At 41.1% G+C, this 22220-nt stretch overlaps 1 protein-coding gene across 1 annotated transcript in view; it reads right to left on the bottom strand.

The window, feature by feature from the left end:
• Positions 1-20029, bottom strand: part of LOC108875773 (phosphatidylinositol transfer protein cytoplasmic 1) — a 70647-nt gene extending 50618 nt beyond the window's left edge. Inside the window, exon 1 of the mRNA XM_018664903.2 lies at positions 19458-20029. Within this exon, the coding sequence (XP_018520419.1) occupies positions 19458-19505 (48 nt within the window). The 5' untranslated portion in view covers positions 19506-20029. The remainder of the gene's footprint in view (positions 1-19457) is intronic.
• Between the last annotated feature and the right edge of the window lie 2191 nt (positions 20030-22220).

Below are 22220 nucleotides of genomic sequence, written 5' to 3'. Positions count from 1 at the left end.
CTGGGAGCAGAGAAGCCATCCAGTGAAGAAAGGGGAAAGGTAAACAAATAGAGAAGGGAACTTGACGTTCAGCCTCAGCATACGGTTCAGCCCTCTGGACTGGTTCCCACTTCCCTGACCAGCTGCTTGCGTCATCCATCTGCAAACATGCTGCAAATGTGGTTTTCACACACACACACTCATGACTGGGGTCAATCCCTGAAACAGATACAGCAAATTCATGCACAATGACAGCCACAAGGTTAATACTAATCCATCTAGCTGACCACATAATGGTGTCTAGGCATGCAAGTTGGTCAGAAATAGATCAATCAGTGCAGCATACACACAGAGCAAAGGAAAAGCTGTATCATTATGTCATGGTTTCAACCAACATAATATTCTTATCTACTAATTCATGTAGAATGATTAACTGACATGAGATTAAACAACAAAAGTTGAGGAATTTCTTAATGTTTTGAGATTAAGAAAAATAGAATAACAGTTTTACTACACTATCAACCAAACACTATCTCCATCAGATAAATCTAATAGCAAAATATCTTACTGTGATGTCATTAACTTTGATGTTTTTTCACTTTGGGCTCACTACACAATGCACTGATAACAATATTTGTCAAGCGCAAACCTATGGGTTCTACATGGAGAGCCAAGTGTGATCAACTTCACTGCAAGAGCAAAATGAGGGAATGTAAAAGGTCCTCTATTAAGGCCTCTTGAGTGAAGCTTTCAGAAATGTGCACCTCAGTCCAGTTTCTTCCCCACTGACGTCAAAGCCCTATTAAGGACAAATCAGCCCAGCAGCAATGCTTCTCTTCCCCCTTTATTTCAAGGAAATCACTCAGCTTTTTCCAAAATATCCGCACTGTTGATTCTTGGCCAGCATGTGTGAGCCTGTGGATGTATGTGTGTGTGTGTGTGTGTGTGTGTGTGTGTGTGTGGCTGTGCGTAGCTGTGTGTGATGACATCACTAGGGGTGCAGAGGGGAAGGAAGTTGGAAGGAGAAGATGTTTGGAGTTAAGATAGAGACAAGACAGAGCCATATCTTATTAATTACCCAGCAAAACATTCTTGCCTTGGAGAAAGGTTAAATGCAGGCTTGGCTTGGTTTTACTACTGTCTCATTCTTTCTTTCCATTTCTCTGTTAAACTGACAGAGGCGCTACTGTCTATGTATTATTTTAACATCAACATTTCAACTGTTAACTTAGAACATTAGTATCATTGCTATAAAAAGAGGCCATCACTTTGGTGATTAGCGGCGATAAGTACTTTTTACATTGTGGTTCACAAGGTCAGATTCAACAGGAAACTGACTTGCAATTAGAGATGAAAGAGCAAGGGAACAGCCTTGGAAAACAATACTTTCAACTTGTTCATCTTCTTCAGGAGTCTAAGGGACAGTGTATCATCATCTTCTTTTACACCTCTGATGGCTAGATTTCACACTAAATGTAATTCCTCTGAATAGAGTCACACTCAGCAGATGAGCTCATGGTAGTGAAGTGATTTTGGATCCAGCTCAATTTTCAGCAACAAGGAAATAAAGAATGTCAACCAATGACAAAGCTGCTTTATAAGCCAGTCTTACTTGGTACATACCAAGAGTTATCTATTTATCGAATTGAGTTTCTTCTGTGGTAGAGCAAAAATTGAAATGCTAAAAGACAGTTTGCATTATGTAATTTATTCATTTTAGAGCCTGTGAACAAGCAAACTCATTAGCTGGTGAAGTAGCATTAGCTAGCGAGATAGCTTGCTAGTTTCTGGTACTGAGGCTATGAGCCTGTGTTACTTTTCCTAAACAGCAGCCAGTTATGAGATAATGGTAACTTTCACAACACAGTGTAACAGGGGCACAAGTAGAACATAGTCAGCAGACTTGCTCAGAAATGTTATCTGCCCAGCAATATCTATCTAAAGTTGCAAACATTAGCTAACATTAGCTGCTATGATATGCTACTGGTCTTACAAGACCAACTAAGGCTGTTACAGTAAAACCTATGAACGTACTGAATTGGCTTCATTTTATAAGAGAAGAATATGTTATTCCTTCTTTCAAAAATAACACAGTCCTCCTCCTCTAATGACATCAAAATATGCAGGAGTCTTGCTTTGAAAATTGTTTCTCTCTTTTTAAGCATGGTAGTATTAAGTGTTCCACCTGCATGAGACAGAACCCAACAGTTACTTTGAGCGTGGTTTTGCTTGTTTTCAGGAACTATTCTTAGGTCAATTACATTAATCACAATTATTGTAATGATATACTCATGTTTTAGTTGCTGTTTTTTGAGTCAGCTTCAGTGTCCACATAGAAAGCATGACAGTAACTTAAAATGTATCAGTATCTGTATTTGTCTATCTCAGTAAAACATCGCTCAAGAAAGACCCAGCAGTGTTTGTTTGTGGTTTTCTCTCCATCTGTATTCTGCCACTGTTGGTGCCTTTCTGTCTGTCAGTTTATCCCACATGAAGTTTGCTGTGTCTTGCGTGTTAATGAGACTTTTTGAATTCCAAACAGAGAGCCAAAACCTTCTGTGTGACACTGCTGCAGAAAAAGACAAAACATACATAACCAGCATACGCGGTTTGCTGGTCTTTTGATTGTCTTAACTAAACAAAAATCGAACAGATGCCGATGATGATTAACAACATGAACAAAATGTTTTTTCTTCAGTCACATCTGTGTCTTTAACAGATGAAGTCTATTAATTGCAAGGCAAGTGCAAACACATGCGCATACAAACCCACACAAAGAGAGCCTATGTAATTAAGAGGTCAAGATGAGAGGAAAAGCTAATTATTGTACAGAGAGAGGATGTATCTTTTGTATGTCTGTATGTGGATATTGAATACATGAAGACATTTATATATCTGTGTTTGAGCCTGTGTATATTATATTATAGCCTGTGTATATTATAGTATATAGGATCTAAACACCCCTCCCTCCCTCCCCAAAGTGAATTCTGGGATTGTGACATGGGGCTTTGAAAAGGGTCATCCTCAGGAGAGAAGGATGTGGGATGAAAGTGATTCATACGCACACAAATACGCACAAGCATGCACACCGAGAAAAGAAATATGTGTGGGAAGTGTTCAGCAGCGTGTTAGCAGCAAACAAACAGTACATTTTGGGTCAGAAAGCAACAAGCTAGAGAGTAAAAAATAAGCACAGGGTGATCGATGCGGGATGAATCACGTCAGTGACTCCACGCAGCCTGGAGAAGCTACGGAAAAAGGCTCAGAACTAAAAATCACAACCACTTCAATCACCAGAAACAGGGGCCAGGTGTGTGAAAATAGACAGGTACTATGGCTTATTCCATGTGCTGTGCACCCTTACCTATAAAGTAGATTCTGCCTCAGTAACTGTTTTTTCAGATTCTGCAGCTCCCCTTTAAGTGTTTAGCATGTATCAGATTTACATGTACAGTATGTTGGCTTGCGGTGTGTAAACTAAGTAACTAACTAATATGTTTCAGATCCTGCACCATTCTCCTCTCGTGAAATACTGTTGCCTCTAGTAAAAACAGTTCCTTAGTAAAGGCAGCAGTATTTCTATGGTGGAAGAATAACATGTGTAACAGATATAACCTAATGTGAAAAGAGACAGTAAAATAAACAAAAAAGAAATGTCAGTAATTGTATGCGATTTCAGGAATTTCTAAGGGGCTGTGAGGGGCAGCTGGACATTAACTGGAGCTGAGCGGACCGCTTGTTAAGACCTCTTTAGGTCTATTTAAAGAGCTGGCACATCTGCCCCCTGTTTGCCTTTCCAGGGCTGTAAAACCTGGAAAGTGAAAGGAGGGTGAACCGTGATGGAAGAGAAGGGAGATAGTCTTTATGAGATGCACACTTAGATTGTTTGCACCACAGCTTTCAAATGAACAGAATGGAACTTGTACATACAAATCAGCAGTCTCAAGTGTCCCCCCCCGTCTTCTTTCCACTAGTCGGTATACTTAAGATGGCTGTCAAGAAACATTACACTGTTGTTATGGAAACTCTATGAAACTGAGGCACACGCAGTAAGCACCTTATAGCTCTATTATGCAATTTTCACATGTCAGTGGCCTCAAATAGAATCTGTCTGAAATTTGAGGACTTTGATACCTAGAATTCTCCTATAAGACAACATGAGGCGACTGCACACAGCACACTCATGTATACTAACCAAGCACACAGTACTTGAAGCTTTTAAGAAAAACAGAAAAAGAAATAAACATCAAATATTTTAGAAAATATGGAAGTGTTTATTTTTTTTAATGAACCTGATACCTATATATTTCGTTTTAAGCGGGTGACAAAAAAAAAATTGGATTTCTCACTTTTCCCACCAGTGGTTGTTCATGACTTTGTGATGACAAAAGCTCATAGGATGTAACATGTGGCAAAAAGAAAACCCTCAGTATACACAGATTTACACCATGAAACTGTCCAACATGAACTGAAACTGCTGAGCTGAAACCACCTCAGTCGTCAACGTATCAACTCGTGGGATTGTTCTGTATTATTTTGAGTAAGAGCACCACCAGGTCGAGGTATTTTTGTAATACGTCGAACTGTATTACCTCCAGTAAAATGTTAAACAGAAGCAGAATATTTCCTGTTTCTGGTCTGAGGGCTGAGATGGTTCTTTTAATGAGGGACAGACGGGAACTAATAACTCCACCGCATGTGACAAGAATCCTTCAGTGTAGTTGTCAGACTGTCACCAACACAGAGCTCCACTCTGTAGGAACAATTAAAATTCTTGTTACCTCATATCACATATCACAGCGTCTGCTCAAGTATGTCATAAGTTCTTCTACTTGTTAACTTTTAATTCCTTGGCACCAAATCTTGAGGTCGTGGCTTCGGTGATCACAACTCAAACATTCTGCAGTATTTCTCTGACAGACTGGTCTCTGCCCTCCAGAGGTCAATGAGTGCTCAAGAGTCAAGAGTTAAACCCTCTCATCAGTGCGTTGAGGCTGCAATGGCTGAAAGGGGTCATCAAGGCTGCACTTGTAAAACTTGCAAAACAGCACAACGCCAGAACCCCACCCATTTACAATTATTTCTGATTGAGCATTACTAATCAAATTAAAGGTCAGCATTACCAGAACAGGGACCAGAATAACATTAACTTCACAAGAATGTGACGTTTAAATGAACCATAAAGACAAAACAGTACGTTACAGGGTAAGTGGGCCACTTGGGCTAATTGGCCTTAAAACCTGCCAATGACACAACAAATAAAAAGCTAAATAAAAGTAAGACTAGATGTTCTTATTGAGAGATATTTGACTTTTCTGTAATGCCCTGCTAATATGATGTGCAACAAAGGATTACTATATGTGAGCAGAATCACACAAGGTCGGTTGGGGGGGGGGGGGGCCTCTGGGTCAGCTGGCCACAAATGTCATATGCAATCCTTGTTACATAGTCAGGTGACTTTACCATTACAATACAAGTCTGTCCTAAATCTGCCATAACATCTTTGCAGGCTCTTGCCCCTGTGAAAAACAGCCCCTGTGGGAGGAGGTTTTTGTTTGATTTCTAATCTAAAAGCAGGGAAACTTTAATTAGTTTCAGCGACGTTATCACACAAACACACAGAATACCTCCTCACCAGGAAACCTTTTCTCTCTTTTTGGGCTACTGTTGAAAGAAGGTGAACAAACAGTTTCTTGAGAGCCCATGCCATCCATGATGATCTCAACATTATCAAAGGAACTTTGACACTGTTCTTGTGCATGTCTACATTTACACGTCTTTGATTAAACTGATTTTGAGGCAAAAATCGATGTTAACCAAGTTAAATAAATGTAAGGAAGAACATAACATAATGGTAATAAGTATGCAATTTATTTGACTGACACCCAAATATTAAGTGTGAATTATGGAGACACAGTAAATTACTAAAGGTCCTTGTAGTCCCAATTCTTTCACTTTCTATAAAACTGAACACAAAAGCAATGTGCTTATGGTCTGATTATAAAAACATGGATTTTTCTTTAAGCTTTTCATATAAACTGACTGCCTGGAACCTTCAGAGTGATTAATGCTCCTGTTATCTAAATGAATAGATAAGGGCATCTCTGTTCTTGTTTCTCAAAACATAATTTCTCTTGTCCCCTCTGCGTCCCTGCTCACCACATATAGCCTGTGCATGCACACACACGCTCTCGCGCACACTTCTGTCAGTCAATACATCTTAGCAGGCATTTTCGCTCTCTAATCCTCTAAATCACACTACAAATCAGCCGTGGTCAGGGCTGACTCAGTCGAAGAGGACACTAAAATAGGGGAAAATATACACACACATGCTATACACACACACACACACACACACACACATCAGTAAGGGAGAAAATCAATCGTAACTCTTCTTTTTCAGAGTAAGGGTTGAGAACGTGACCTACCTTCACTTTACAATCATGTGAGGGGAAGGGATTCTGTCTTGACATCCTCTCTCTCTCTCTCTCTCCTACACACACACACACACACACACACACACACACACACACACACTCATCCTATCGCCCTCCTGCCAGAGGCAGAGAGTGACTGAACATCAGCCTTCACTGTGAAGCCATTAAGATAAGACGTGGAGTTTATTAGCTTCATTTCAGCAGGTATTCAGTGAGTTGATGATCTCAGTGTTCCTTCATCACAATTCCCTCGTGTGGAAGTGACAGAAGAAATATTGACCTTACATCTTTCCCAGGCATGTAGAACACCACTGTCCCTTGAAAACCTTGTATCTGCAAAGAGCCTTCTGGGAACTGAGACGAACTGGCTCATTTTCCAGCTGACACCAGTGCAGTTCTGAATCTGTACTATTGCCCCAAAATGGCCATCATGGGAGTTACTCTGTATTTTTGTGGTAGAGAGAAAAAAAAATGCTGCCTTTAGCTACACGAGGTACACAGGTGATGATGCAAAACATTAAATATCAAACTTGTCATGATGATCAAGTCATGTGGTCCTTCAAATCCAGATTATAGCTTTTAACTTCTAAGTGATGACAGTATACTGACTGACTGAAAAGATCATTTTCATGCTTGCCAGTTTGATAAAAGCAACACACACATCTAGTGCAAACACAGAGGGTTTCTGAGGTAAGAATATGATGTCTATCAACCGTAATATTTCAAATTAAAATAACCTTAAACCTTGAACCCTGCTGCTGCTGCTGCTGAGAGGCTAATTGCTACCCAGTGGGATGAGAGCCTTCAAGGTAAAAGAAAAAATATGCTTTCTGCCTTGCTTCTCAACAGTAGCCTTCAGGGAGAAAAACATATAGTACCATGTGAATTGGACACAGCTACGGCTATAGTTCTTTATTAGAAGATTATTTTAACAATGTGTTTCTCTAAGTTTTTCCATACCTATCAGGTCAATACACGACAAGGCATATATGATAGATTGGTCAAAAAAAAAGGGTTAGGGCTGAAACACAAAGGGCACACTACATTTTTGCTGCATAGGGGGACCATGATATCTTATACTGCATGCTAAAACAGTGTCAGAAAAAAAAAACCCAAAAGATCTCAGTGACATTTTTGCTGCCTTTGGTTACATGTGCTGCATTTCTTCAGTATTTAGTCTACTAAGAATAAACAGCCACCTGAAATCAAACTCTGGTAAATAAATGCTCTGAGCAACATTGAGCCACCTGGAAGCAACAGATTAGTTATTTTGTTTACCTGGAATATCTGCACCACCTATTTACCCTCACATTAATGTGTCTAAGCTGAAACGTATAAAACGCACTGCAAGGAAGTGATTGGTGCAAAATCCCAGGCTTGAGGGAAGGTAAAACTCTATCATCTGCCTCATTACTTGACAGTTATCCTAGGGATGGTCTTACACTATAATCACTATAATCCACTCTGCTATGGGGGTAATGGTAGGGATGGATGGCAGTGGTTTCCATAGAAACACGATGATAATGAAGTCTGTCAGCATATAGCTATCTATAGCCTGTCTAATTTGTGTATATACGTGTGTGTGTATGTGTGTGTGTGTGTGGGCTGAGCTGATAATTCTTCCAAGATGCGTTGCACCTGTGTGTGGGCTGGAGGCATAGCAGAACAGCATGATGACCAGCGTGCGCAAGTGTATTCTTATCCTGAGTGTAAAAGTATCCTCGGTAACACAGAGCGGAAGCAAACCTTTTCGAAACTTTCTAACAGCAAGTGCAAAACAGACACACCTATGAATCACAATCACTTTTACACGATCCTGTGGGCAGTGACGCACCCAGTGACTTAAGCCTGACCTGCTTTGATTAAGAGAAAAAAAAAAACCGCTTTCGAGCACACAACACAAAAAACAACTGGTTACATCATTTTAACGCATCTGTAAACAAGCCCCAGTCTCCCCAACCCTATGTTAAAGAGCTGATCAGAAACCACTGGCTGCATTAAACCATAGATTACTTCCCTTTCAACACTTCCCGCCTTCTTCATATTTCATGCAACTACTCAAGCTTGTCACAACCTCTGTCTACATCTTTTCTTCCTCTCCCACTTTCCATTTGCATGTATTTTACAGCAAGTACCTTGCACGAAAGCATTTACTGAACCCTGTCTTTCCATCTGTCTACCCTCATCTCTGTCTCGGTAAATCTCTGGTAAATCTTTGCCTCTCATCTCTTCACAGAAAAAAAAAGAAGAAGAAGCCGGAAAAGAAGGGAGAAAGAGCAGCTAATTTTTCTTTTCTGTTTCTCAGCTATGCCTCCTCCTCCTCTGCTGCTGCACTTGTACCATTTCTGAGTCTCTCTGCAGAGTTAAAGCAGGGACTAGCAGCTACTGTACAAGTACAGGTCGAAGAAAAACATCAGCTCTGTGCCTGTGAACACGTACGCATGCACCAACGCACAGGCACCGCGCATGTGAAACTACAGAGGGTGAGAAAGGACCACCAGAACATTAAATTAAATTTGATCAAATGACAGCTCATGGTTCATAGCCCCCAGTGGTAAAAGCTAGTCAGAAATAAAGGCAAACAGTTAACAATACAGTCAGAGACCTAATCAGTGTCAGAGCACACAGTACATGGTAGATAACTGGCCGTTGATAGTGTAGCCAAATAAACATGAGGCCACTTTAAAGCCATTTTCATGCTCAAGTGATAGCATTATCAATGCGACATTTGCTGAAGTAATGGGGATATTACAAGCCTAAATCAGGCTTTGAGCACCACAATGCGTTCATGTGGACCTTGTGATAATGTTTCTCTTCTGCCTCTTCAAAAGAAGGTCACATTCTGGGCAGACCTGGGAAATGTTTGATGAAAAAGAAAACTGGACAAGTTGGTGTCTTGTGCTTTATTCTAATCTTGTGCTGCTATAAAACTTTTTGTTGACTTATTTGCTGTCAACTGCCAGTATTTGCTGGTTCTGATCATACTTGGACATTGAAGTAATGGAGAAAAAAAAAAAGCACAGAAAGCAGCCAAGAACAACCAACTATCTTTAGTCTAGGGTCTCGTGCAAATGTACACGTTTTATTCACAAGGTCACGGTAAAAATAGAAAGTCTATATTTGAGTTGATGGATTGCAATTTATATTCAGATGACCTTGGACAAATTAAAAGCCAAAAGAGGAGGCCAACCAATCTTGGTTAACCTTCCCAGACAGACAGCAGGATAATGCTTAGCTTAAGGCAAACAGACAAAAAGTGTAAAAAAAAAAGAAAAAAAAGATTGTAACAACATCAACATTACCATGGCTTCATTTTAAACTAAAGCAAAAAGAAGCATTTGTGCCACATATTCAATTTCAAAATGCTGTGTGGCTCCAAAAGATAAATGCATTGTATTCACTCAGACAGCACTAGCCATAAAGTAGGAGACAGTAAGTTCTCTGCGCTATGTGTATTGCTAGATCAGCAATCTGATATTGATATAAAGCTTTATGGCACCATATCAACAGTGTTTAGTGCCATGCAGTGCTAAAAATACACTGAGGGACTACCTGCAGGGGAAAACAAAACACCCTCCAAATCATAACAGTGCTCATAACCCTGCTTTTCAAACCATTTTTCTACATCGCAGCAAGAATCTGTTTCCATTCACTTCATTGTTGTATTGTAATCTCCAACACTTTATTCTGACAACAATGTGATGTGTTAGCTGTTTATCATGTTAACCAATCCCCACCCCACCCCCCACCACCTCTGCATTTGGCAGGAATCTGTTCAGTAATTCATAAAACACAAAGGAGTTGTGGAGATTCGGTTGTGGCTGGGACAAATAATAACAGGATAGTGCATGAGTCAGTTAAAGCTATTACTGGGAATTGCAGTTGTTGTTGGTGGTGGTGTTATGGAGGGCAAAAACCCACTGATGGTTGTGGAAATAAGTCATCTGCAGGCAATATGACTCCAACAGTGCAACATCCCTATCAATCAATTTCAATCATTCATTCATTTAGTAGTCACAATGTGGGCAACATAGTTGATGGCTCCAGAGGCTCCAATCACCCACCCAACCATAACAGCCTAAATGGACTGGAATGGATGACTGTGATAATCTATGAGAGTGGTTGTAAAGCAAACTACACCAAAACATTGAAGCCATATTAACTCCTTATAAAGGAAAAATATTCAGTCAGCAAAGCTCTCAGCAAGACAGAAATAACTGTTAAGAACATAACAACTCAGCAAACCACATTAGCAGCTTTCTGAGGCTAATGTGCTTTGTTAGCCTATTGCACTACACTCTAAATGTGCAAATGCAACAAGTCATGATGCCAACTGCTTAGTCGAGTGACAGAAAATTAATTAGCAACTACTTTGACGATGAATTCATCGTTTGAATTGTTAAAGAAATTTCACAACCTGAGATACCAAACATTCCCTGGATCTGACTTTGCAATTGTGCAGTGCTTTTTTAATGTTTTGCATCACTGATAGTATGGTACCATAGAGTTTTGGATAGCTGGTCACACAAAAGACAACATTGTAAGCCATCACCAAGGAAAATGTAATGGATATTTGTCACTGTTTTCTGAAATTAATCAAGAGAAAAATCAGCAGATTAATCCAGAATTGAAATAATATTTAGTTAAAAACATAAGATGGCACCCAACATAATGAGACCAATACGCAAAACAAGTTACCAAAAGTCTTTTGAGCCGTGGTTAAGGGTTTTAAGGTGGGACTATCCACATTCTTGAAGCTGTACAAACAAGTCTGTTGCAGTACAGCTATTACTGGCCAAAAGGTTCACACTAGTCAGCTCCTATGTGTGAATCTATACTGTTGCTGTGTGTATGGGTATGTATGTGCAGCTGGGGACTACACAAACTGTGTGTGTGTGTGTGTGTGTGTGTGTGTGTGTGTGTCGGGGGGGCAACTTCACAGTGATCCATGTACATATATCTTTCCACATGACCAGATCAGTTTTTCCCCCCATGTCTCCACAGGATATTATTAATACAAAGCATGCACATACTGTCATCACATCCTCATCGTCATCAGCTCACCTATCATCCTTTATTTCTGAGACATTACTTCCCTGAGAGTACAAACACAACCCCACTGTCATCGACACTGACTAGTCATTCCATACGTCACTACTTAACAAAAAACACTTCCACTCAAAGAATAAACTATTCCATGTAATTCCTCTCATCATTCCTGTCACAGTTGCTCAACCACAGCCTGTGAAATCTCCTCTGATAAACAATAAAGAAACGTGTGCAAAACCACTCGTAGGTGCTTGGCTGAGTGCAGGAGATGAATGTCTGTAATGTCAAGAGCTGTAAAGAGGCTGTGAAGCTTCATCTCACACATAATTCCATTAACTCACCCTCATCTTCTAACCAGCCCCTCAGCCTTTTACCATATTTGTACATATTTGGGTGTTTTTCTTTAAAAATAAGACCAATCCTTCAAATTCCTCAGTTGCACTGATGTGCAACAAACAGTTAAGAAGAAAAGCTAACATTTTATTCTAATCCCAGCATGCTGTTTCAACTGCTCCTGAGATACAGTGTAAGCAAGTGAAGCCACAGTGGAAACAGTAAGCAGTTTCAGTGAAGATGTCCACATTGAACGCAGCAAGAAGAGTGGCTTTGGTCTAAAGAATCAGCTGCTTTGTCTCTATTTTCAGCCACACGTTACAGATTTAGCAGCCGCCTTTAGACTGTGACTGCTGGTAGAAAATGACTTTTATCCCTCCTGTGATTTGCTGGTGTAGCAGAGAGATGGTGGAAGAAATCCTCTTTTTCTCCATGGTGACATGAGGCCGTTTTCTACCACAACTTGAACAAAAAGAGTCTGCAGTACATAACGATGTAGAGCTTTTATTCACAATGGATGAACTTGGTTAATGTGGACATCAAGTTTGGAGATATTTCAATGTGCCTATGCCCCTGAATAATTAATGTTAGGAATAGGGTCGTACCTGGTGTAGTTGTCAAAAGTAATGTCTTATTTTTAAAGGGCTGCATTTTCAGTGTTTTATTCAGGGGAAAACACTGAGAACAGAGCACAATAATCAAGCAACGCTCTCTCTCTGATTTTCATTTCATGCCAAGTTATTTTCCAAAAAGCCATCATCAGTCCTTTACTCTCTTTCAAGTATGTTAGGAACCAGTATTACACTTCATCAGCCCACTGAGCTCATCATCAGTCTCATCGGAGCATCTCAGGACTGCAGCGGTGGATGCTGCTATCGAGCATGGGTCGCTGAACAGCTCACAAGATAGAGACAATCATGATGTGCCCCTGTGATGTGTGTATGAGTGTTACTGTTAAATAATAGAAAAATGCACACTTCAACTCAGAGTGTGGGTGTGTACAAGAGCGAGACAAACAGAATTTGTTCCACTGATAAATGAAACAGCCCCTCTCTACAGTGTGACTGTCAGCAAGGCGTGACGATCTCATGTAGCTCTCGTGTTATGAAACAGCCTTTCTGCCAGTACAGTACATATACACACATGTGCACGCACACACACACACACACACACAAATGCACACACGGCCATCTAGGAAATGAGAATGGGCCTCATCCATGGATAATGGTCCATCACAACCCATGATGGTTTCCTCTAGAAGAGTAAATGGCAGTAAATGGGATATTGATTGAATCACAGCATTGTCATGTATACCAGATGGCAAAAAGGCCTTGCACCTTACCATGACACCAAAGAAACAAACAGTATCTAACAGGCTCCATTTCCCAAACAAACCCTGGAGTGGATAGGAGGAGTTTAACCGTACACAAAGAAAACAATAGTCTGAATAAGCAAAAACAATAATATGGACGTAATGCTGTGCCAGCTTGGATACCTGGGAGCTTTTATGTGTCCGCCCCTTACTGGCAAGCATCCACCTACTTGACCATAACCTCTGATCTCCTGGTGAACGGACGAGAGGGGAGAACTCCCCTGCAGGGATCAATGAAGTGTCACATAACTTTATATTACATTTCATTACATCACCCTTTCTAAATGCAGGAACACCCAGCCCTCCAAGGACACTGTCATCTTTAATTACCTTGCCTAGAAAAAGACCGTCTGATTTGTCTGGAAAGAAGCCTCGGTGTCCACGCTGAGCTATAGCACGTTTGTTCTCGCTGCTTTTCAGTTCTTCCCAGCCTGTAGATACATGAAATTAACTGCTGGCGTCATGGAAACATGCTCTGGGACTGAACAATGGCAACCAATCTTGTTAAAGAGGCCTTATTAAATGGGGATTTTAACAAACCAGAAATTGCAGAGAAGTTCTTTTTTTCTCCAATGTGAAAGAAGTAACCGGGGTGAAAGAGACACTATTGCCAACACTGATGTAACCTTCTATTGCCTTTTGTGAAAATTAATTCTGTTTTCATCCACTTAATAATGCTTATGTTGCATGAAGTGGATCAAACTGTCAGAGTCATGCTTGAGAGCTGATAGAATGTCTGCACAACACAAACATTTCTATGAACTATCACTGATAATCCCTCGTGGGCAAAAGCATAATACAACACAGCAGTTCTAATCCTATTACAGTACTTCACGGGTCCACTACAACACAATACGACAACTATCAGGTGTTGACTCCACTTCTGAGCCAGCTGCTTTTAGTCAAATGCCTGTCTGTGGGGTGTGGATTTTCATATCTCAACATCAGCTGTGTAGATGCAGCTGTGCAGTTTACGTCCCACAGCGTGAGGCCAAAGGATCGCTTTAGCAAGGTGAATGAACTGTTTGTGGTTTTTAGGCAAATGAGGCAGCACTAAGTAATAAGATATTCATTCTTTCTGATGTATTCTGGCTAGACTGAGATTTGCAGAGATCTTTACGCCTTGAAAACAACAACGCAGGTGTCCTTCCAGCCATCCATCCGGCCATTCACTCAAGCAGCCAGCCCCACATCCTCTCATTTATATTGTTATCCATCCCTGCGTGTTATTTAATTCTGGGTTTTTAAACCAGGTGTTCTAAGTGCTGTTGAAAAACTTCACAAAAACAGTTATATCCTTGGGTTTCCTGTGCATATGGCCAGAGAGGACGATGCCCCAGTACAGGTCTCAGAGCAGATTACAGTCTTTCACAATCAGATGGTGCTATAATCCTTCAGTTATTGCCAGAGCTAACAACCCATCAAACAGCCATTTGGCCAATGGGTACAACCATCTATCGACTACACTGAATAGATTCAAAATGCATGGATGTTCAGTTTATTCAGCTCTGAATGGGTGTCTCTTTCATTGAATGTCATTATGCTTTGAGTCACTCTGGATAATGGAAAAAAAAAGGAAAAAAAGGCTGGCCTTCTGCTAATGAAGACCTCCTTCAGTTCTGTGCTTTCCCCTGAAAGTATCCAAGCCGCTGTGAAAACCTTATTCAGCCAATACGCTCTAGGTCTTTGTAAGTCTGAGCACAATTCTAAGCAGATCTCCGGTGCTCTTTTCACCGCACAGGCGAAGCTATTAGATTGTGAAATTGAAAGTTGTGATGAAAACTTCAGATTCATCAACCAAGGCCACGTTAAGGGTGAGTACAGGTTTTGAAAGCAGGCGTGCTGCTGGAGGTGCATGGTGACTCAGGTCCACCAAAGGTTGGGGCAATGTCAGCATTTTTCGCATGAGCTTGAAAAAGGGCATGTCAGCCAAAGACAGTGACGTGTAACGGAGAGCTGCAGCTGCAGAGAAAGACATAATGGTAGAGGGACAGATAGACAGAGCAAGACAGGGAACACATCTATCCGCGTCTCCCGTGATGCATCACCTCTCTATCCTATCCAAGAAAAAAATGGGCCCGGTGGCTGATGAATGGCTCTGCTCACAAGAGAGGAACAGAGCGAAGTTATCCCCAAGGCACTGAGAAGGGAAAATTATTATTTCTTGCCTAAGTGGTTCTGGTTAGAGTTACATCTAAATCTTTTCTGAGATGAAACATCAGACCAACTGTCAAACACAGAAGCTGTGACTGAACTCATTCAAAGGTACAGACTTTATCCAGACCTGAATTTCTTAATTTGGCACGAGTCTTATATGAGAATTATACTGAGTCATCCTGGCCCTCTTTCTGACACGTCAGCAAACATTTTCATGTGTAAGGAGTCTGGAATCTACAATAAGGCTGGGAGCAGTGACGTCCGACCTCATAGTAACAACAAGAGTCCAGATGATGATAACTTCTGTTGAACCACAGCTTTTTACACCTTGGATTTTGTACAGATTAAACATGAGAGATATAAACTAATTTGTGACTCTCAAAGGTTCTAGTAGGCAGTTGTGATTGGCCAGTAGAGCCACAGTAATACATTTCTGCCAATACACCCAACTGACAAACTGCATGTCAATCACCGTCAATCATGTCAATCGAAACTAAACTACCTAAATTGACAGAAACCGTCCTTTGAAAAAAAATTATTTGCCGTGCACTTTGATGTTTTAGTTGGCTCATGTCCCATTACCAAACATGTCATCCATCTTTATATACGGTCACTGCTTTAAACCTGCACTGCAGAACTTCTGTCACCCCCCTTCTGGCCATGAGAGTAACTACACAGACACCATTGACGTGGGCTCATAATGTTGCACATCGTTTTCTGATTTTTTTTTTTTTTTCCTCTGAACTCCGAGTTCTTTTTTTATCTGGAGCATCAGATTTTTTTCTTGCACAGTTCCTAGGTTTATCCACCATAGTAAGGATTTTCATTTATATGTAAAAGACCTGTACTCCAGCTTTAAAGTAAAGAAACTGTAGGTGATTACTTTTATGGTTTCACCCAAAGACTCCTCAGAGAGTAGAGAGAATTAAAGAGAGTAATTAATTCTTTACTGGAAGTATAAATGGAAAATGGACGGGATAGGCAGTAGAACAATGCCAGGAACACACCCAGACATGCAAGAGATGATTAAGATGACAGAAAACTGGGGCTCACAGAACAGCTCATACCCTCTGGTATTGCTAAATGATTTCCTCAGTGTGTATGGTGTTTGTTAAACTTGTATAAACACTGCTCGAATAGCCGGTCCAACATCTGCTGTAGTAAGGCTGTGATGACGCAACACAGCCAAGCAGCAGACGGTAATCTCTTCCCAGAGACAATACAGAGAGAGACGTGACCTTGCATGTCCCCATGACTCCATAGCTAAGCGCACATACACGCACACACACATACACACAGCATATTAGTGCATGACCCTGGGGAATTTGAAAAAAAAGAAAGACAAATCTCCCAGAACTTCCCGCATTACTCCAACTCCTCCCTCTGCTCTTTCCGTCCTCTCTGCCATCCTTTACCTCCGTCTGTCCCTTCCCCTCAACTCCGCAGCGGTCAGCCCGCCGTCCATTCCACCCTTCCTCCTTTAATTCCATCTATCCTTCCAGGCGTCCCTCCTTCCTCTCCCCTTTGGACAGGCAGGAAACATTGAGTCAACTTTTAGGAGATACTGAGCTCAATGTGTGCAGCCACGATAAGAACAAAACCGAACAAACCGCCACCTCCTTGATGGTTCCCTTCCGGACCATTAAGTAGACTTCTTTCTAAGTTAGGACTGTCAACAAACAACGACGCCCTGCCCTGCTTCCTGGGGTTCATCCAAATAGGGCTTTTGCTTTGTAAAAAAAAAAGGAAAAGAAGAAAAAGAAGAGGAAGAAGCAGCAAAGCTGCTCCCCTTCTTCTTTGCTGAAATGTGTGAGACTATGATGCATCTATCTCTTTTTTATATGTTATATCTTGAGTATAGTGTAAAAGCTTGTGGCCTTACAGCCTTGCAAAAACAGCCCACCAGCCAGTAAACAACAAATTATCAGCAGCTTGAACCGGCTGTGGCCTAACCCTGAGTTGGATGTGTATCACATTTTAGATTTAGCCTGCACTGTAAAGGAAGTGCTTTTCTCTGTAGCAATTTATAGTGACAGGAAGTTACAACAGCAGGTGCTGATAAGGTTGGTCTTAATGTTAAAAGTGCAAGCCATTATGTTTGGCCGTACGAGTGCATGGTGTATTTACAGAGTGTATTTACAAATATAATTGAAAAGATTGATATGTAAATGAAAAGTACAGATTCTTTTTGTGTTGGCAGAATGTATCTGAAAATAAAGGTCTAGTTACACTAGTGGTTCAGGTTATTATCAAGCTATAAACAGACCTTTAGGATCATCAAGATGTAACTATTTTACTGTTAATCCATAACGGACTTGTCAGTTCTGGTATAACAGCAGTATCTAATGCTGTGTTTTGAATTTTGGTTGTGGCATTTTGTTCAAAATTTATCACAAATTGAAGCCTTTAATTGCACTACTCTTTCTTCTCATAAACAACCATCTGTTCACAAGTGGACGTGACAAGAAAGCTCTCACTACTCCTCTGGGCTTGAAATACATGCACGGTAAAAGGGTAATTGATAAGGAAAATGTATGCTCGTATGAATGCAAGCACCCACATAATGCACACGTGCAATGTCCCACAGGCACACTGCAAAGGTGTTCAGTTACACATGCAAGTAAAACTGCAAACATATTCTTCCCATAATACCACAGTACTAGAGGATTACTAGAGGATGGCATTTCCCTCTCCGATCACAGGTTTTTGCATAAGTCAGTGGTGTAACCAGAGAGAAGAATAAACGCATTATTCTTGTCATGTAAATGTGCAGCCATCTCATTAGCCTGTAAAAAAATAAACAGAGATGCATCTCATTCCACATCACTCTACTGTGATCCCTTTGGTTCCTAGAGCGCTTTCAAACAGTCCTGAGAAAATGGGCATACAATTTGATGCTGTTAACTGCAGATTACACATTCTGATGCAGACCAGTGATCAGGGCATCATTAGATCACGAGATTGAAAGGAAGGAAATGTGAGTGCCCAGTGAGAGCAGTCATTTTTCTGCCTTCATCTCTCCCTTTCTTTCCTAAAATTAGATTTTATCTAAATGAAAAATGTCCTAATTACTTCTTCTTCTCTAAAGACATGCAATGTCTCTTCAGAGAGGAACCAAATCTCATCTGGGTTTTCAACTGACAATCTGAAATCACAAGGTGTCAGTTGAGACTCTGCGCTGCAGCGAGACCATTATTCCACCTGACTACCAGCCCTCAGCTATAAGACAGCCAGCAACGACACCCACGCATCACAAAGCCATGGAGATGAGTTAGAAAACAATGACATGGGTGATAATTGAAAAGGGGGGCAGTCGTGCTGTATAGCGTGCATGCCAGGACAAGAGAACGCAATCATCCTCACCTTCTAATTTTAAACTGAGATGTGAGACCAAATAGATAATGACGAGACAATGGCCCTTTCTTTCTGATACCCATCAGTGCAGCACAAGTGCAACTATTAGCATGAAACACCACTAAGTGTGGAGACCCCCTGCTCAGTGATGTGTTAGTGTTATCATGTGCAACCAATGAGGCAGCATGAATTTAATGCAAGGCAATTTACATGTAATTGTGTGTGTGTGTGTGTGTGTGTGTGTGTGTGTGCGCGGAGAGAGAGAGTGAGTGAGAGTGGGTTTGAAAACAGGAACAGTTCTGAAACCACACAACATTGCAGTGGTCTTGTAGTGCGTCTTTCAGGGTGCTGATCAGATAACAATGATCCAATTTTACCTTATTCTATTATCAACTGATCAAACGATCAAAGTGTGTCACGTGGTGGCCGCGTAGAGCGCTGTTTGGTTTCTATCTTTCTGAAACAGGCTATACTTAGGATTGTTGTAGTTATTTTATCTCAGGGTGTATGTGGGATCAAACAAGAAGTAGTGATCATACTGTCAACTGGTTTTAAACGGGCTTCACAGAGAAGAAGTGACAGAGAGATGAGGGAATGGACGAGTTTTCATTGAAGTGCTTCAAGTTCAGCTGAAGTGTGTGTCTCTCACTTCGTGTAGCCTCCTACCACATGTCTGGAGCAGCACATCCAAAGGGTTAGCTGTCAAGAGTCGCGCGAACAGTACCGGACTGGTGAAAAATGAGACAAAGAAAAGAAGAAATTGGTAGAAAACTTACCTCCTCCACCGTGAGGGGCATGCATATCCTGTACTCCTTCAGCAACATCTTCCCCCCCACCACCTCTGCGCGTCTCTGGTAATGTATTCACTATGTGTCAAGCCAGCCAAGCAAAAGGTTCCCTCCGCCGCCCGACGGGATGTGTGTAATATCTGGAGACGTGTGTCAGCGCATGTGGGAGGATGGTCGGCCCGGGTTATGAAATACACCCTGAGTTACGACTGAGTTGTTTCATCGGAACCAGCGGACACTTTCTCCGGCGGGGGACGTAAGAGCAGAAATGAGTACGGTTCAGGATTGTCCCCTCCTATCACACCATGACGAGTCAAGTGACACGCAAACAGCGCCAAACGGGACCGGAAGACATGGGATTTGAGGCTTCAAAATAAGAGTGTGAAAATTTGTTATGTTGAACGAGATATCCTAGGCTTAATAGTATATATTTAAAAAACATGAAACTATGGCAATGGGTTTAATTATTTCATCTGAATCTATTAGTATCAAAGGCTGAATTACCTGCTTAAAAAAGGCTCAAAAAGCCCCGGGTTCACTGTAGGCTTTCTCAGTTGTTTGGATATCAGTTAAAGCAGAGGCACAAAAATCATTGCAGTGAACCCATATATTACTGTATGCTGTCCCAGTTCTATGAATCAAGTGCAAGTATTTTTCTAAGCAATATTGCTGTTATGTAACCTTGTTTTTCACTATAAACAAAATTATCTGTTGGAATCAAATAATCTCGAGCCAACAGTTTTACCCCCTTGTTATAGATTTGTGGGACTGAAAACTGTAAACCAAGGCTGACAAGCTGTTATGATGCCTTCAGCTAATGATTTATTTATTTATTTATTCATATTATTTGTTTATTATTAAGTAAAGTCCATTACCAGTGTTTCAGTCCCAGTGACACTGACTTTTCCAGTCATTCTTCACATTAGGGTTAGAGTTAAAGGTTAAGTTGTTTGTTGTGTTGTGTTGTGTTTTTCAGCCTTTCCACCCAAAGTAAGTTAAGAGCACGTTAACTATGGCATTTATTTTGAAAAATGTTTGACCGGATGTGACATTGCCTCATCCCGTTAGGTTACACACGGGGGACACCGTTAGAAGTAAATGCCCAAATTGCTGATAAAGAAAATATGTGTTGTTGAAAACGGCGTCCCGTTTAACCGCCCTCCTTTGCAGACTCAAATTTCAAGGGTGTTGTCGTCAAAGTTATGCGGACGAAACAAGGAGGAAGGGGAGTCTCTCTCTCTCTCTCTCTCTCTCTCTCTCTCTCTCTCTCTCTCTCTCTCTCTCTCTCTCTCTCTCTCTCTCTCTATGCTTTCTCCGTTTTTTTCTTCCTCCACTTGTAAAAGCAGCTTGCAGAGGAATCGGAAAATTGAAGCGGTTAACAGCAGCCCCAGCCCCCCTGTCCTCCCTCTGCTGCAGACCCGCTGAAACACGACGCGGTAGGCGACTTGGTGGAAACATCGGTCGAGTCAGCCACAGCACAGGAAACATCACTTCACTGCTGCACTAACCCAACATCTGTCTCAGCCCGCTTTCTTTTGCTCTCGTATATACAGTGAACCACTGTATACATACACACATACACTGTCCATGTCAGGGCGTTTGCTATTTAAGTAAATAACCAGTTTGCCTTCAGCAATCCAAAGTGCAGGCATTTATAAGAGTAGCCTATTTGGGCAGTGGCACATTTCAAACAGTTATGAGGTTAGAGTGCTGACTTGCAGCTTTGAGGGTGTTCACATATGTGAACAGAATTCTCTTGATACATGTCATCCACTGACATTGCTGTAAATGTTCCCATCTTTCCTCCACACGCTGTTATCAGGCCCTGGTCTGAAGATGCACCTCAGCAGTTTAGAGTTGTCAACACTGTGGGATTTCCCCCCTGTGAACAAGGGCTCACTGATATGACCGTCCAAGCATGAAAACATGCTTGCCCGCCAGGCCTTATACCTCAAAGTTCAGGCAAGTGACGAGTGTTCATGTGAGTGAAATTAGTCACACTTACTCCTTTTGCTTTTAATAAACAGTCGCTTTTAATTAAGGTTGGAGTCATACTGCTGGCTTCATTGACACCTTTGATATATTTGGGTCTACTCAGCAAAATTCACACTCCATATTTATGTGGTGAAGATGCTGACAAACAGTATTTCCCACCATCAGCAAGTATTCAGTGTTTCCGCCCAGAAATACTGTATATTCTTGCGTGAGTGGCAAACTCTGAAACAGAATCTGAATGTAAATGTATGGGATATAGTACTGTTTATAGGAAGAAATAATTCACAAAGCAAATGAATCAAATATGTAAATATTTTTGCAGATTAGTTTGTTTTTGTTTGTTATGATGAAATGCATCATCTGAGTTATATATTAGTAGAGTAGTAGAGTATTTTGGCCCCATTAACAGCACATCAGTCTTATATTAAAGTTTTCCCATGTGTGTTCTTGTAAATGGCCTAACGTTGTGTAGCGGCACATTAAATGGGCATTATGAAGTCATATTTTCAATGAAAGAATTTACATAATAGCGCTCCAGAAAACTATCCCCACTGCCACAGTAAAATACCCAGTGCCACATACTGTATAATAATGTAACCAGGGTGCAAAGTTTATTGAAGCTCAGTGAAAATAAACTCTCATAAAATAAACTGTCATTGAATGTAACTGTATTCACGGCAAGCATTAAACCTGATGGACGACAGAGCCACTCGGTTTTGTTTATCAGCATATGGGCTAGCAGGCTCGAGGTACTGT

This window comes from Lates calcarifer, linkage group LG5 (assembly GCF_001640805.2).
Source record: "Lates calcarifer isolate ASB-BC8 linkage group LG5, TLL_Latcal_v3, whole genome shotgun sequence".
NCBI classification, from domain to species: domain Eukaryota; kingdom Metazoa; phylum Chordata; class Actinopteri; family Centropomidae; genus Lates; species Lates calcarifer.
Note: the sequence above shows the minus strand (reverse complement) of the source record. Positions and strands in the feature narration are given on the sequence as shown.